The sequence below is a fragment of the Chanodichthys erythropterus genome, chromosome 4, assembly GCF_024489055.1.
Source record: "Chanodichthys erythropterus isolate Z2021 chromosome 4, ASM2448905v1, whole genome shotgun sequence".
NCBI lineage: Eukaryota > Metazoa > Chordata > Actinopteri > Cypriniformes > Xenocyprididae > Chanodichthys > Chanodichthys erythropterus.
In genome coordinates, this window is record NC_090224.1 from 10,507,644 (window position 1) to 10,524,980 (window position 17,337).

Genomic DNA, 17,337 nt, shown 5'->3' on the forward strand with positions numbered 1-17,337 from the left:
AAAATCATTCTTACATTATATAATGTATTTCGATTAAAGTTTTTAATAATAATAAAATGTTAAATAAAACAATCTGAGGTCCTTGGCTGAGAGTCTGTGTGAGGGGTCCTGTAAAGATTAAAAACCCTGATTTAAAGTTTTTATTGGCTTTCAAATTACAAAACGAAAGCGTGCTAAAACCTGGAAAAAATCTAAAAATGCAAACATACTACTACTATAACGCGCATGCGTAGAACACGTACACTACTAAAAAAGGACCGCAAGCAGCGAAGCGCATATAACATGCCACAATGTCTATGTTCATGTTGAGCGAAAAATACATTATGCTACCAACAGCTTCGAAGTACTGTAACATAAAATGCGTTTTTAAAAATACCCACCGAATTTAACATGATCGACTTAGGCGGGCAAAGTCTTAATAAAAATAATACGAACATCAGGGGACTTTTATTTTGAAAAAACAGGAGGAAGTGCGTGGATCTATGTTCCTCCCGCATATGTGTCTAGTCCTACTGTGGAGCGACTGATACGGCGGCAAGGAGGCAGCAAAAATCGGGGTTTAGTGCCGCTGCGAAATGGCGGGACAGCAGTTTCAGTACGACGACAGTGGCAACACTTTTTTCTATTTTCTCACGTCCTTTGTGGGACTAATAGTCATCCCAGCCACCTATTACCTCTGGCCCCGGGATCAGAATGCTGGTAAGGCCCCATATGCTAATGCACTACCAGCTAACCAGTTACCTGTCGCTTGCTGATCAGCCCTGATAACCAGATTGCATCCTCTGCGAGGAATGTTTGTTGACATTGTAGTATTTAATAAAACGAATGCCGAGGGTAAATCCAGGAATGACACCAAGGGCTCGCTAGATTGTTAATGTGTGGTTTTAGCAGCTGACCCGTACTCAAATCAAATAGACTAGGTTGTATATCTCCAGTATTTTTTTGAAGTGTCAGTAATGGATCATAATCCAGCAGATGCTTATAAATAAGGCTTTTCAGGTTTAATATCTATTTGAGCTTTGCTACCATCACACGTTAAATGTAGTGGTCATCTTTTTAATAGGCTTGTTTTCGTATGTCCTCGTTTGTTTACGTTGGTAAACACGTTGCTTAAAGATCAACTAATCTGATCTTATAATATAATGTAATGCATTTTTTATTCTTTCTTTTCCATCTGCATGGCAGTGCCACTCCCACAAATTTTCCAGCATGTGTTGTGAAATGTTTTTTTGTGATTTGTACTCTTTCATGAACTGCATACTTATCTTTTTTACATTTACATGGTGTTTACATGATTAACAGATAGATATGCTTTTAAGTAATTCACAACAATAAATACCGCTGTAATAATTGCAGACAATGGGATGTAGTTTCTGCAGGCTACATGGAAGACAATATAGAAATATAATGAGAGTTAAAAGTAACAAATAGAAATAAGATTAAATGCTTAAAGCGTTAGTTCACCCAAAAATGAATTCTGTCATTAATTACTCACCCTCACGTCATTCCAGACCCGTAAGACCTTCGTTCATCTTCAGAACACAAATTAAGATATTTTTGATGAAATCCGATGGCTCAGTGAGGCCTCCATTGCCAGCAAGATAATTAACGCTTTCAATGCCTAGAAAGCTACTAAAAACATATTTAAAACAGTTCATGTGAATACAATGGTTCAACAATAATGTTATGAAGCGACGAGAATACTTTTTGTGTGCCAAAAAAAAAGACTTTATTCAACAATATCTAGTGATGGGCGATTATAAAACACTGCTTCATGAAGCTTTACAAATATTTTGTTTCGATCAGTGGTTCAGAGCGCATATCAAACTGCCAAGTCACATGAACCATTGAAATTTTGAAACACTTATGATGTAACGAAGCCTCTTTTACGGAAATCACGTGACTTTCACGCTCCGAACCACTGATTTGAAGCAAAGCTTCATAAAGCAGTGTTTTGAAATCGCCTTTCACTCGATATTGTTGAATAGTCTTTTTTTTTTTTTTTTGGCACACAAAATGTATTCTCGTTGCTTCATAACATTAAGGTTGAACCACTGTGGTCACATGAACTGTTTTAAATATGTTTTAGTACCTTTCTAGGCCTTTGAAAGTGTAAATTAACTTGGTGTCAATGAAGGTCTCATTGAGCTATCGGTGAGACCGAAGGTGAACAAAGGTCTTACGGGTGTGGAATGACATGAGGATGAATAATTAATGACAGAATTTACATTTTTGGGTGAACTAACCTCTTTAAAGCGAAATACAAAAATGTAAATATATGCATTTGCATTTAAGAGTATAAACAGCTGTATAAACAGTGCAAGTGTTCAGCTGTGCAAACAAGTATGCAGTGTGTAAGTAACATTCTTTTTTTAATTGAATAAAAGTTCGTTAGTTTTGTAGTTTTTGCAGCGCATTAATGCTCAGTGATTTACTACCAGGCTGGAAACACTACAGCTTAATTATTTTTTTGTGCGCATGATATAAAACCCTAGATATTACTAAAGATGGGTTTATTGCACAAAAATCATTGTTTCTTGTTCATTTCTGTTATATAACAATAGCATTTTGCCACACTTTCAGGCAGCTTTTGTAATCTGGCTCTCAATGTAAGATGGACACAAAGGGTCACATTCAGATAAAAATATCAAATGCCATAAGTTTGCAATACAGCCCACTAACTAAAAAGTACCATAGTACTAACCATGCTTTTTGGGAGTATTAATACATTGTTTCTTGCACTTTTACTATAAATACTGTGATATATGAATATGGTAAGCATTCAGTACCATGAAATATATCAACGTACCATAGCATTATTATCAGTGTACAATGACAGAGTACTGTTTTGGTATGGGCTATATGTTTGTTTGCATGGTGAGTGAGAATTATATTGCACAGTTGTTTTTTTTCCTCATTATTGTCTATGTAAATTAATTCACAGAGCAGTTGCGGTTGAAGAGTTTACGTAGAGTTCATGGAAGATGTCTGTGGTATCGCCTTCGGCTTATGAAATCACAGCAGAGCGTCATTCCAACACTAAAGTAAGTGATTATGTTTGTGTGTAATTGGTGTGTTTCATGGAGTTTAGCTCATTTTGCTTGTCGTTTTGTAAGCATTTAATTTTTAACATGCATAGATTTTTATAATTGCAGTTGCTGCTTGTATATACTGTGCTTTGGGGAACATTTGCATTTGGACAACAGCATCTGTTTACGAATTATTACATTTGCCTTTATGCATGTTAAGTATATTAAAGAATATAGAAACCTATTATATATTAACATATTGGCCTGGTTTCACAGACAGGGCTTGGGTTAAGCCAGGATTAGGCCTATGTTTAATTAGGGCATTTAAGTAGCTTTTATAAACGTGCCTTAGAAAAAACACATTACTGGTGTGAATCATGAGACAAAACGTATGTCACTGATATATTTAAGATATGTCACGGCAAGTTGCTTTCAGATAAAACAGCTTAAACATGCATTTTAGTCTGGGAATACTTGGTTTAAGCCTTGTCTGTGAAACCTGGGGATTATATATTAAGTGCTTGGTATTCTGAAAACATTATTTTTTTATTATGAATCACCGAGAGGAAAGTGGTTATTTCATGGCTGTATAACTTTTTTGTAAGTATTAGTTTATTGATGAATGCTTGTTCAGGGGTCTTGTAGCAGATATCACACTATTTGATTTGATTTCTGAATTTTCAGACAGCAGTCGAGATCCATTTGATTATGATGGTCGAATTCAAATTTACTCATCTTGCATATTGCTGTGGCACCTCACACAGTGATCAAAATAGAAGAAATTATTAATTCTTCAGCAAAATAAGGACCTCAGTCACTTGCCAAAACTCTGCACCAACTATTTAAAGCACAAAGCTTGCATCAGATGCGTGGAGTTTTCAGACACATCCCGTCTTTCATGGTTTATTTCCGCTCTTTTGGCTATTTAGTCAACATTACATATACAGCTACTGTCTGTTTAATTGTAAATTGTGGTTACAAACTGAAATTCACTTCTGATTTTTCATTTTAGAAAAGCAGCCCTGTTGTTTGGGTGGGCAGTATTTCTTTTCCTGGCCTATAAGGTGTCTAAATTAGATCGAGAGTACCAGGAGTATAACCCCTATGAGGTCCTCAACTTGGACGCAGTAAGGACGACATTCTTGCTTTCTCTCTTGTTAATCTTCTTGTTTGTCATTTTAATCTCTAAACTGCTTCTTCTCAAGATTAATAGATCCATTATGTTTCTGTTTAGGGGGCATCTGTTGCTGAGATTAAGAAGCAGTACAGAGTTCTGTCTCTAAAACACCATCCTGATAAAGGTGGAGATGAGGCCATGTTCATGAAGCTTGCTAAAGCTTACTCAGCGTAAGACTGCTGCCGCCACACGTTTTATTCATAGTTGCCTTTTAAATTTAATGTCATGTTATTTATGGCTCCTTCAACTCATTTTTCTGTGTGAGTCTGTGTTTGTATTGCAGTGTGTTGTTATAGGTGCAGCACAACATAATTCATAAAAACTATTCATAAAAATGTCATCCACTGTGCCAGAATTAATCTTCTTGAAATACCCATGCTGCACCTTTCTATTACTTGTCAATATGGCACAGTATGGAATCATCAGGGTTTTTGAAATTGTTTTCCACCCTCATACTTTCTCACAGTTTGACTAATGAGGAATCACGGAAAAACTGGGAGACATATGGCAACCCTGATGGCCCAAGAGGTGACAATTTCTTTCATTTGTTAACTTGGTGATTGATCATTTAGTGGTTTACCTGTGCTGGAAAAAAAAACAAAACAAACAGACATCTAATTTTTATCTCTATTTAATTTCACTCTCGATCAGTGACGAGTTTTGGAATTGCTCTTCCTGCATGGATCGTTGACCAGAAAAATTCCATGCTGGTAAGTTCACCTACTATTTTTTTATTTTTATTTATTTATTTATTTTTTTGACCACGTTTTCCCCCAGTTTCACAGATAAGGTTTAAGCCTTAAAATGCATGTTTAAGCTGTATTAACTGAAAGCAACTTTTTGCATCTCTTAAAAATGTCAGTGCCATTGTTTTGTCTCGAGATGCACACCAGTAATGTTTTTTTTTTCTAGTGTACATTTATAAAAGCTGCTTAAATGTCCTAATTGAACTAAGGCCTAATCAAGGCTTAATCTAAGCCCTGTCTGTGAAACCAGGCCATTAAGTGTCAACTAAAAATTAGTTAAATGCTTCAAGAGTGCAATATCTGGCAAAACCTGTTTGCTTGTGCCTTTTACAGGTGCTGCTGGTCTATGGGTTGGCATTTATGGTCATCCTTCCTGTGGTTGTGGTAAGCTAGTCTTCTTGTGGCGATCAATAACTTAGACTTTATATTTAATAGAAAACATGTACACTACACTACTGTTCAAAAGTTAGAATGTGTTTGAAAGAAGTCTCTTATGCTCACCAGGGCTGCATGTATTTGATCAAAAATACAGTAGAAATAGTGATATTGTGAAATATTATTACAATTTTACCCTCTGGTGCTCTTCACATGTCTGTCAAAAACATTTTTTTTATTTCAATGAAATGAATGTACTATATTTTAGTTCAATAATGTTTTTTATTTAATATTTTGTATTTTTAGGGGATTTTTTTTTTGTATTAAATTATATTTACGTTGTAGTTATAATACATTTATTCACTTTTTGAGCATGGACCTGAAAATGAAGTTTCCAACTTAAAGGTGCCATAGAATGCTTTATCACAAGATGTAATATAAGTCAATGTCCCCTGAATATGTCTGTGAAGTTCCAGCTCAAAATACTCCATAGATTTTTTTTAATTGATTTTTTAAGTGCCTATTTTGGGGCATCATTATAAATTCGCTGATTCAGGCTGCGACCCCTTTAAATTCTCATGCTCCCCGCCCCGGAACTCGCGACTCTATAATACATTGCATAAACAAAGTTCACACAGCTAATATAACCTTCAAAATGGATCTTTACAAAGTGTTCGTCATGTAGCATACCCGATTATGTAAGTATAGTATTTATTTGGATGTTTACATTTGATTCTGAATGAGTTTGAGGCTGTGATCCGTGGCTAATGGGCTAATGCTACACTGTTGGAGAGATTTATAAAAAGAATGAAGTTGTGTTTATGAATTATACAGACTGCAAGTGTTTAATAATGAAAATAGCGACATGGCTCTGATCTCAGTGAATACAGTAAGAAACGATGGTAACTTTAACCAACATTAACAGTACATTAGCAGCATGCTAACAAAACATTTAGAAAGACAATTCACAAATATCACTAAAAATATCATGATATCATGGATCATGTCAGTTATTATCGCTCCATCTGCCATTTTTCGCTGTTGTCCTTGCTTGCTTACCTAGTCTGATGATTCAGCTGTGCACAGATCCAGACGTTAATACTGCCTGCCCTTTTCTAATGCCTTGAACATGGGCTGGCATATGCAAATATTGGGGGCATACATATTAATGATCCTGACTGTTACGCAACAGTCGGTGTTATGTTGAGATTCGCCTGTTCTTTGGAGGTCTTTTAAACAAATGAGATTTATATAAGAAGGAGGAAACAATGGAGTTTGAGACTCACTGTATGTCATTTCCATGTACTTAACTCTTGTTATTCAACTATGCCAAGATAAATTCAATTTTCAATTCTATGGCACCTTTAAACTGTCATAAATTGTTTAAACTTTTCGAATCATGACTATGATTTTTTTGTCTGTGTGTGTGTTCACATAGCAAGTGCCAAAACCTTTACCAAGTTTTGTACTATTCCGATGAAGTAAAAAAAAAAAAAAATGAAATGTAATTTTGGGGTCAAAAAATGGCCGAAGAGCACCAGAGAGTTAAAATAAGTGTTTTCTTTTTTAATATATTTTAAAATTTCGTTTATTCCTGTGATGACAAAGCTGAATTTTCAGCAGCCATCACTCCAGTCTTCAGTGTCACATGATCTTTTAAAACTCATTCTAATATCTAATTTAGTGCTCAAAAAACATTTCTTATTATTATCAATGTTGAAAATATTGTAAATGCCTTTTACTGAATAAAATATATCACTGACCCCTGGCCTAAACTTTTAAACAGTAGTGTTGGATCTTGTACAAGCATTCTGGAGACTGTAGTATAAAAACCATTTAATTGGTTTCCATTGATTCATATACTGATAAACCCTATAATAATGTGTGCGTTTGTGTTTAGGGCACATGGTGGTACCGTTCCATTCGGTACAGTGGTGATCAGATCCTGATCAACACAACACAGCTTTTTATGCACTTTATGTACAAAACGCCTACAATGAACATGAAACGTAAGTGCACACCTAGAAGGATGCAAGATCACCATTCAGAAAACTTCTTTTGTGAATTTGTTAGGGTAGTCAGACTGAGTTTCTCCTCTGTTTGACAGGATTGGTGATGGTTTTGACTGCAGCATTTGAGTTTGATCCTCGTAGTAACAAAGAGGCCATTATAAGACCAACAGACAACATAGAAGTTCCCCAGGTAAAATGTTTAAACATATATATATATATATATATATATAAATATGCATTTTGTGCCAAAGATTTAAAAGTGCTTAAAGAAGTGGCTTGTGGATAATGATTCATTTCTTATCCTAAATATAATGCTGGGTGCGTATTCCTTTTTGCAGTTGATTCGGGAGCTGGGGAACATTAATGTTAAGAAGAAGGAGCCTCCGTTCTGCTATCCCTACAGCCTGAAGGCTCGAGTCTTATTACTTACACACCTTGCCAGGATGGATGTTTCTGAGAACATAGAGGAGGGTAAGCATTCGCACACACCTCTCAACAATGTCACCTCAACATTTATGCCTGTAAGATAATACCACAACAACTACCTGTCTAATACAATTCATTACATTTATGCATTTGGCAGACGGTTGTATCCAAAAGCATTCAAGCTATACATTGCAAGTATGTGTGCTCCTTGGGAATCAAACCCATGACCTTGTCGTTGCTTATGCTATGCTCTGCTAGTTGAGCTACCTGAACTATATTCATGTTGAATTTGCAAATAATTTAGGGTTATTAATGTGAATTAATTGGCAGTTTTGTATCTTTTGCAGATCAAAGGTTTGTGGTGAAGAAGTGCCCTGCTTTACTACAGGAAATGATCAATGTTGGCTGTCAACTCACTATGATGGCAACAAGTAGAGGAGGTAACTTGAAAACAATGTTTTCAAATATTGACCAACTAAGGCTTAAAGGGTTAGTTCACCACAAAAATTAAATTTCTGTCATTAATTACTCACCCTCATGTTGTTCCATATCCATAAGACCTTGTTCATGGAACACAAATTAAGATATTTTTAATGAAAATCCGCAAGTTTTTAAAAAAAATGTTCCCCCCATAGATAGAAACGTGATTACCACATTCAAGGTCCTGAAAAGTATTCACCGTAAGACTGCATGGCTGCAGTGGTTCAACCTTAATGTTATGAAGTGACGAGAATACTACTTTATGTTGTAAACATAGATCAGCGCTTCCGTGTTCTACGTCAGAACGCCAATTCATTATTGGCCGGCACCTGCGTCAGCATCACATGCAGGTGTTGTGCTGCTCACGTCGTTCTGACGTAGAGCATGGAAGCGCTGAACTGTTTACAACATAAACAGCGTAGGAGAATGACTTTGGAGAGACAAAATTGTTGAATAAAGTCATTATTTTTGTTTTGTTTTTGCACACAAAACGTATTCTCGTCGCTTTATAACATTAAGGTTGAACCACTGCAGTCATGTGGACTCTTTTAACGATGTCTTTACTACTTTTCTAGACCTTGAATGTGGTAATTATGTTGCTTTCTAATGGGGATAAAAAACCTCTGATTTCATCAAAAATATCTTACTTTGTGTTTTGAAGATGAACAAAGGTTTTACAGGTGTGGAACAACATGAGGGTGGGTAATTAACAGAAATTTCAATTTTCAGTGAACTAACCCTTTAATTTTTCTGTTAATATATATACGTTATGGTTTCAAAAGTTTGGCTTCAGTATGATTTTGGATTTATTTTATTCAGCAAGAATACATTAAATTGATTAAAAATGACAGTAAAGACTAAATTATATATATAATTATATATATAAAAAAAACTATTTCAAATAAATGCCATTGTTTTGAACTTTCTATCCAAGAGCCCTAAAGAAAGGTATAATGGATTTAACAAAAATATCAAGCAGCACAACTGTTTTCAACATTACTTGAAATGCTGCTGAAAATTCAGCTTCGCCATCACAGGAATAAATTACATTTTAAAATGTAATAAAACAGAAAATAGTTATACTACAACATAGCAGTTTTTACTGTATTTTAATCAAAAAAGTGCAGCCTTGGTGAGCATAAGAGGCTTTTTTAAAAAACATTAAAAAGTCTTTCCAACCCCAAACTTTTGAGCACTAGTGTATGTATAATGTATCATACAACATTAAAATGTTTTTTTTTTTTTTTTTTGCTGGTCGATTTTATAGGCCTTCGGGCTCCCAGGCTGACGTCCATAGAGAACTGCATGAAGCTGTCTCAGATGGTGGTTCAAGGACTGCAGGAGGCAAAGTCTCCTCTGCTGCAGCTGCCCCATTTTGAAGAGGAGCACCTCCGATACTGCATCTCTAAAAAGGTACATCTTTCTCAAAAGGTGTTAAGGCATTCTTAATAAGTTTAACACAAACCACATGTTGCCATGCAAAAACTATGGTTTGAAAATATCTAAATATGGTTCCCCTCTCTCATTTTCAGTATAAGGTGCGGTCGTTGGAGGATCTGGTCAGTCTGAAGGACTCTGACAGGAGAAACATGCTGAGATTCCTTGGGGAAGAGAAGTATGATGAGGTCATGGCGGTCCTCGGGAGCTTCCCCTATATCAACATGGAAACCAAACTTCAAGGTGAGTTTAAGCAGCATTTGTATACTCATGCGTTCAATAAAAAACATTACATGTGATTTAAATGCTTTAACTCTGTTTCGTCATCCACAGTGTTGGATGATGAAGATAGCAATAACATCACAGCAGGATCCATTGTCACAGTTACAGTTACCCTGACAAGGAAGAGAATGTCTGTGAGTAGAACATTTAGGAGAATATCTCATAAGTCATCCAGATGTTTATTTGAATGTGTATAGTATAGTATCTTATTTGTGTGAAAGGTATGTATTATACTAGTTGACTATGAAACCTTGCAGTTGCAGCAGGCATCCACAAGAGGTCAATGCTGAGCTTGTTTTTTTGTTTTCATTTCAGCAAGACTATCATATCTGTTACCAAAAACATCATTATTTGAATCCTTTATGCACAACAACATTGTACTATTTGTATTTGTGTTTAGGAGATGTTCGAGAAAGAGGACAATGCGCATCTACCTACTACTGCTGAGGAAGCTAATTCAGAGGAGGTAGTAATGCTTTTAAGCTACACATTAATCAAACACAATATTATAATTATTTAAAAATGCATATTTACATCTTGTCTAAATGTCTGAAATTTTTAAAAATTATTATTTTGTAATTTGCAGCAAGTTGATGCCAAAAACAAAACAAAAGGTTGGCACAATAAGAATAAAGGAGCTAAAAAAGCTGCCAAGTCCAAAAAGAAGAAATTGACTAAGAAGAAACCAGTCCCCCAACAGCAAGCAAAGGGAGACAAGGCCAAACAGGCCAATGGCAACGTGGCAGGAAATGTAAGGAACCCAGAACCCTGTATAGTGGCACATTTTTACATTTTTTGGCTTTTGATGAAAATAACCTTCAGTTTTAGTCAACATACACTACCATTCAAAAGATTGAGGTCACTAAGTTTTATAAATAAATGAATACTTTTATTAATCATGAAACTGATGCATAAAAGTGACAGTAAAATTTGACTATTTGAAATAAATGCTGTTCTTTTAAAATTTCCATTCATCAAAGAATCCTGAAAAACTGATTTCATCACTTTTAATAATACGAAATGTTTCTTGAGCAGCAAATCAGCATATTAGAATGATTTCTGAAGGATCATGTGACTCAAGACTTGGAGTAATGGCTGCTGAAAATTCAGCTTTGCAATCACAGGAATAAATTATATTTTAAAATGTGTTAGAATAAAAAAAACTGTTCTATTTTAATATTTCACAATATAACTGTTTTTATTGTATTTTGTTTATCAAATAAGTGCAGCCTTGGTGAGCATAAGAGACTTCTTTCAAAAACATAATAAAATCATGCCAGCCCCAAACTTTTGAATGGTAGTGTATATACATGTCAATTGATTCATTTTAGTTTTACTATGATGCACGTTTTCTGTAATATTATTGACAGAAACAACAAATCTTTAATCCCATTGCATACGCTCATGTTTTCGTTCACAGGAAGTTGCTGCGTCAAAAGAGGAAGAGGACGATCTCTCTGATAAAGGCAGTGAATCAGATGAAGCAGAGGGAAATAAGGACTCGCCCAGCGAGAGAGATGAGGAGAGCGACAAGCAGAGTGACAATGAGTTGGACGAGATTGGCGGAGATGATGAGGAGGTGCGTGTCATATCCCTTTTCTGATGGTAGTTATTGCAGTGCAGCTTTCCATAACCAGCACGTGTTTTCCGTAGGAATGGGAGGCCCTACAACAGAGCATTCAGCGTCGTGAAAGGGCACTATTGGAGACCAAGTCTAAGGTCACACACCCTGTCTACAGCCTGTTCTTCCCTGAGGAGAAACAGGAGTGGTGGTGGCTCTACATCGCAGATAGGAAGGAGCAGACATTGGTGTCTATGCCCAATCATGTGTGCACACTCAAAGACACAGAGGAGGTGAGGCCACAGCCACTTGTTTGTGCTCTGTCACACCTTTTTTTTTTGTTGAGGAAAGTTGAAAGAGGTAAAAGAAAGGGTGAAATTGTGTTGCTCATTGTTTGGACAGTCATGAAGTTTTAGTGTATCCAGGTTTTCTGGGCCTAGAAGTGTTGTGAATTCTTTAAGTCATGGAAATTTGTAGAAAAAAATGAGCTCAGCTAGATTTTCCACTTGGGTAATAGTTGTGTGAAGTAAAATGTGCTCATTGTGATATTGTAGTATATCATCAATCATAGTGATATTTGATTTGTGAACAGGGTTATAAGGATAATTTATACACTATTATTTATATATATATATATATATATATCCTTATACACATATATATTATATATATTAATTATACCTTTTTTTTTTTATTTGCAATTTTTATTTTTAGTGCTTCTACTCTAACTTAATTTAAACTTATCTAATATATCTTTTTAATTTTATTTCAGATTTATTTTAATTAACCAAAATGTTTTTAAAGGTTTTAATTTTAGGTGACGATGTTTTTGAGTGAAGTGAATGGTTTAAAATGGTTAATTAGCGAATCAGTCTGAATCATAATGTTTTTTAAAAAATACTTTTCCATTTAATCATAAAATTCACTGGTCAAGGAAAGTCATTAGTGAAAGTGGAAACCCAAAAATCTCTTTATTGTTCTAATTGGTTGATAATCGTGACTGTAGGTTGTGTCATTCTGGGACTGTGCACTTCCATTTGGAGTGAAGATTTTTGGTCAATTAATTAGTGGGTTTTTTTTTTTTTTTTTTTGCAATTCTTACAATAGGAAAACAATGGCATTTATAACTGGAATACAAAATGGCAAAAACAAATCACTAAAATTAATTGCAAAATGGTGTGCTGCCCTTATAATATAATAAAATGGAAGAGTAATAGAATGAGTGAGTGTTTTACTGTGTGTGTGTGTGTGTGTGTGTGTGTGTGTGTGTGTGAGAGACTGGCTGAATGGTGCTAGCTGCAGAGTCTCCTGCACAGCAGTTTTCCCCATAGCCTGTTGCCAGGCAACCTCCATACTGCAGTCTCCGTCTGGTTATAGGACAGCCAGATGCCTGTCATAATTCTGTCTGACATAGTGAGTGCTTCCTCTCTGTGAGGAGCATGAGGATGCAAGGATGTAAACAAAAGTGTCATAAATCACCGTGTATCTCCCAATTACTCCTCCATATTATATTTTGCTGAGTTGTGTAAAGTGACCAATGATTATGTAAACTTCCTGTTTGCCTTAGGTTGAACTGAAATTCCCCGCTCCATCCAAAACCGGAAACTATCAATATTCTGTGATTCTAAAATCAGATTCATTCATGGGATTAGATAAAGTCAAGCCACTCAAGGTCAGTTTTTTTTTTTTTTGTTGTTGTTTTTTTTTCTTCTTTGGAAATGCTCTGTTGTATTTGTTAAATTATTTTTGTTAAATATGTTAAAATATTTTATGCAAAAATACACATCCTACTGTGGGATCTGTAAAATTTAAATTTGATTGATTTATTTTTTAAAAATAAGCCTCTTATACACACTAAAACTGCATTTATTTGATCAATAATACAGTGATATTGCAAAATATGATTACAATTTAATATAAATGCATTAATATTTAATTGAAATGTAATAATTAATATAAATATTAAATAATTTAATGTTTTCTATTTTAAATGTAATTTAATTGTATGATGGCAAAGCTGAATTTTCCACTCCGGTTTATCAATATATAAAGAATCTTTGTGGTCCTAATTTTGTTTCATTTTAGCTGGAGGTTCACGAGGCGAAGGCCATGTTGGATAACCACCCTCAGTGGGATATCCCAGAAACCGAGGAAGAGGAGGATGACCCAGAGGACAGTGATGGCATTGAGGAGTCTGAGGAAGATGAAGAAGACAACGACTAAACCAGTCATTTCATGCAAACTTGAGCACAGTTCATACACCCATGTGCCCACTCACACACACACACACACACACACATGCTCCCACACACCCACATAGCCTCAGACCATTGCCGTCTTCTGGAGGCAAACAGGAGACAAGGACGTTGACGCCCCATCTTCCTGTTTAAAATGCTCATGAATCACAAATGTGTCTGAACCGTTTATTTCACCAATCAAAATAAGACTGTTGGTTATCTTTCCCTGCGTTCATCCAGTCTTTATCGGTGGGCTGTCACATTGGTTATTTGTGGGGGTCCAGCTGTGTTTCAGATTCCTCTCCACTTGACGAAAAAGATGTCTGACCAACCAATGCGTCAGAAAAAATAAAAACCAGATTACCGCTGAAAAATCACACACCTCATGACTGTCATTTTTCAATGTCACCGTTTCTGCTTCAAGGGTGTTTTCTACCTTATCATTTTGTAGTTTTATGTAGTTTATTAGATATCAAATTTACCAGGTGTTTCCACTTCTACGAGGCTGTGTGAAATGTAATCTGGAGTGAGCACAAGGACGTGGTACGCTCAGGGCTTGAGCCGGAATTATGGGGGAAGGGGTTTTGCATCTCAAAAGTGTCATGAAGTGTGGAAATTCAGTACATTTATAAATCTCACCTATCTTCCAGCTTCTCGTCACAAGCGCAGGTTATCTCATCCTCACGAAAATGACTGCAGACATTCCACAGCCAGGTCTACTGTTAAGTCCTGATTTAACTGTTAATGTTGCTTCACTTACAACTATTTCTCCGCTGTGTCACAAATAAGCAGGTAGATGTCAGACTGATTTCTTGCCACATGGCCTAAGGTTTTTTTTTTTTTGTTTTTTTTTTTTTGAAAATTGAAATGTGAATTTTTGCCCTTTTATGTTTATCCCACTGACTTTTTGAACTGGAAACAGAAAATTCCTCACTGTTGCTGACTTCAGTTGTTACAAAGAGCCCATGTTTCTAGCATGAATGTACACAAGTACAGGCCTTTTCCCGTCAATCTGTTGGACATCATGCAGCGAAAGACCGTTAGGTGGAATTTAAACCAAAAAATTATCAAATGACTTCATGATTTTTGGTTTCCCATGGATCTGTATGCCTCAATTATAGGTAGTTTAGATTGATTTTTTTTATTTATATATAATTTTTACATTCCACTCTCATCTAATATAAATGCCTTATTCAATGTATAGAATTTTTAGTGGCCACAAATATTGCAAATGGTTTGTGATGCAAAAATATTAATATGAGTGATGGGGAAAAATTGAGGGTCAGTGATTTTCTGCAAGTTTTTCTTGTTTTGTTTTTGTGCGTGGAGGGATGCGACAGGGCTTAAAATAAAGGGTAGATTTCGCTTCTCTTTTTCTTTTTTTTTTTGGGATATGATTATTTTCGTTCCATTTAAATGTTATTTTGCACCAGTGGAAGGTCTGACAGCGTATTGGAAGTGCTGATTTTAGTGGTTGTGAAAATACTAGTCTGGTCCGTTTATTTATCAGTCAATGGGAGAGTTTATGCTGACTGATATGAAATTATTTGTAGAAATGCGTATGAAATGGTAATCTCTCCATTTATTGTTAATTTTCTTTCTTTTTTCTTTTTTTTTTTAAATGGTGAATTTATGACAGGAAATTGGATTTTCTTGTTTGTTCCCAATAGCTAATGTATGTATTTTATAGTTATATTTGGAAAATTGCAAAAATCAGTAGAAAATTATTTTACTTATCTCCCCTTGCATTTATTAGCATAAACACAGTGTGATCTTTCTTGACATAGGGAAAGTGTCATATTCTGGCTGCATGCAACTCACACATTCATAACCAATTTTATAAAATGATAAAGGTTTTACAGATAAATAGACATTTTAGTATTATTATAGCTCCAAAAAGATTGTAGCCTCAGAATTCATACTGTGACTGAAGCGCACAGATTATGAAAAAATAATGTCTCCACATACACACAGAGAAACTCACCGGCCAGAAAAAGGGGTGAATTGCCTAGTAAACAGTATCTGCCACTTTTGTTTACAAGAAAACTGTCATTGTAAATGGAAAATATATATTATTTGTATTTAAATAATTTCAAATAAAATAACTTTTTAAATGATTTTCTTTTTGATTACCCATGATTGAACAGCTTTGGGATGTTTTTTTCCCCTAAATCTGCATCATTCTTTGATGAATATGTGCTTTTATAGACTTGCTAGAACTTAGTAGACTGAGCTTTATTCATCTGAAGGTACTCTGAGGCCCTTTGAATTTTTTATGACATTTTCATAAACATTTTGAAGAAATATTGTACTTTAAAATGCTACAAATCCTGCGTTTTCTATATTGAGGGTCCTTGGTAGAGCTGAGAGTGGGGGTTCCAGGTCTGTAAAGTCTATACATCAGCATCCCGTTTATTTTCAAACACCCATTTTCTGCAACTTCTATATGAAACTCAGTCTACGCACACTGTCAAATTTTGAAATTTGGACTTTGAATTGAATCATTTACATTAAACGAGAACCAAATGCTCTTAAATGTCCCAACTTTTGTTGAATATTGAAAGCAGCATCTCAAAGTGTACCTTTTTTTTTATCCTGAGACTAAATAGGCTATGTTCCTGAATAATTTATATTCATCGACATTTTTATAAATATTTTTGCCGCTAAAAAGAATTTAATGTTTTAAATAAGTCACGTGTTAAGCTTAAAGTCAGAACTCCACGCGCTGACATGTCAACATTACAAAAAAATAATGTGGACAATAACTATATTCGCTCTTGAATAGATAGACCGTTACTATATTCGCTTCATGCTTTTGATATTTAAACTGATTTTCGTGATAATATAGGCTTTATGCTCATAAATGTGCCGTATTTTCCTCATTTTTCCACGTAACAGGCTATAACTGCCATGCTTTATAAGTGTATTTCAATCAGTTTTCGTCCCACTGACCTTGTGTGGCTTCCCGAACAGGTTGCGATACATATTCAATACCCAAATCCAACATATGAAAATCTTTCTCTTTTTTTCCCCCTTTCTGATTTTGAATAGCCTTGAGTAAATGACCACAAAAGAACAGTGACATTTTCAAAATATAAAATAAATAAATAATTAAATAAATAAAGACGTAGCCAATAATCTGCATGAAACAATAAATTAAACATAAGAAATTTGTGCAAGACTTTTTTTTTTTTTTTTTTTTTAATTATCTCAACAATCATCTTAACCAAATCATTTGAGTCCCTAAACACTGATTCATTTAATTAATTTTAAATACTACATTAGCTACCTGTACAGCTGAATGCGGGCAGAAAGGGTTGACGGCTGGTCGCTAAATTATGATTTAGCTTACAGTAATTCGAAAAGAAATTGCATTTAACTTATCAAATATATATATGTTGTATTTATGTTGGCCTATTTAAAAAAAAAACCCGAAACGGATAAATATAGGCTATAATTGACAGTTGTTGATGCAACACATTTTAATAAAATGACACTCAGTCTGCTGTATTTTCTTACTTATGAGTCTTTTGACGATATAAAAACAACTGTCATCAAATCTAAAGTTCAGAAAC

At 35.0% G+C, this 17,337-nt stretch overlaps 1 protein-coding gene across 1 annotated transcript; it reads left to right on the plus strand.

The window, feature by feature from the left end:
* Positions 1 to 490: 490 nt before the first annotated feature.
* Positions 491 to 15,887, plus strand: sec63 (SEC63 homolog, protein translocation regulator). The gene is made up of 20 exons (XM_067384028.1): positions 491 to 699; positions 2,945 to 3,044; positions 4,042 to 4,156; positions 4,264 to 4,376; positions 4,673 to 4,734; positions 4,858 to 4,916; positions 5,286 to 5,336; positions 7,228 to 7,336; positions 7,435 to 7,529; positions 7,678 to 7,810; positions 8,113 to 8,205; positions 9,513 to 9,658; positions 9,778 to 9,925; positions 10,016 to 10,098; positions 10,365 to 10,430; positions 10,551 to 10,715; positions 11,385 to 11,543; positions 11,618 to 11,818; positions 13,093 to 13,197; positions 13,611 to 15,887. The coding sequence occupies exons 1-20, from the start codon at positions 576 to 578 to the stop codon at positions 13,746 to 13,748; spliced, it is 2,265 nt and encodes a 754-aa protein (XP_067240129.1). The 5' UTR covers positions 491 to 575; the 3' UTR covers positions 13,749 to 15,887.
* The last annotated feature ends 1,450 nt before the right edge of the window (positions 15,888 to 17,337 follow it).

Excerpts from the sequence above, each read along its gene's own strand:
- sec63 (XM_067384028.1), top strand. The coding sequence starts at position 576 with ATGGCGGGACAGCAGTTTCAGTACGACGACAGTGGCAACACTTTTTTC. Across the intron at positions 10,099-10,364 it reads TGACAAGGAAGAGAATGTCT|GAGATGTTCGAGAAAGAGGA; the intron begins GTGAGTAGAACA and ends ATTTGTGTTTAG. Across the intron at positions 13,198-13,610 it reads ATAAAGTCAAGCCACTCAAG|CTGGAGGTTCACGAGGCGAA; the intron begins GTCAGTTTTTTT and ends GTTTCATTTTAG.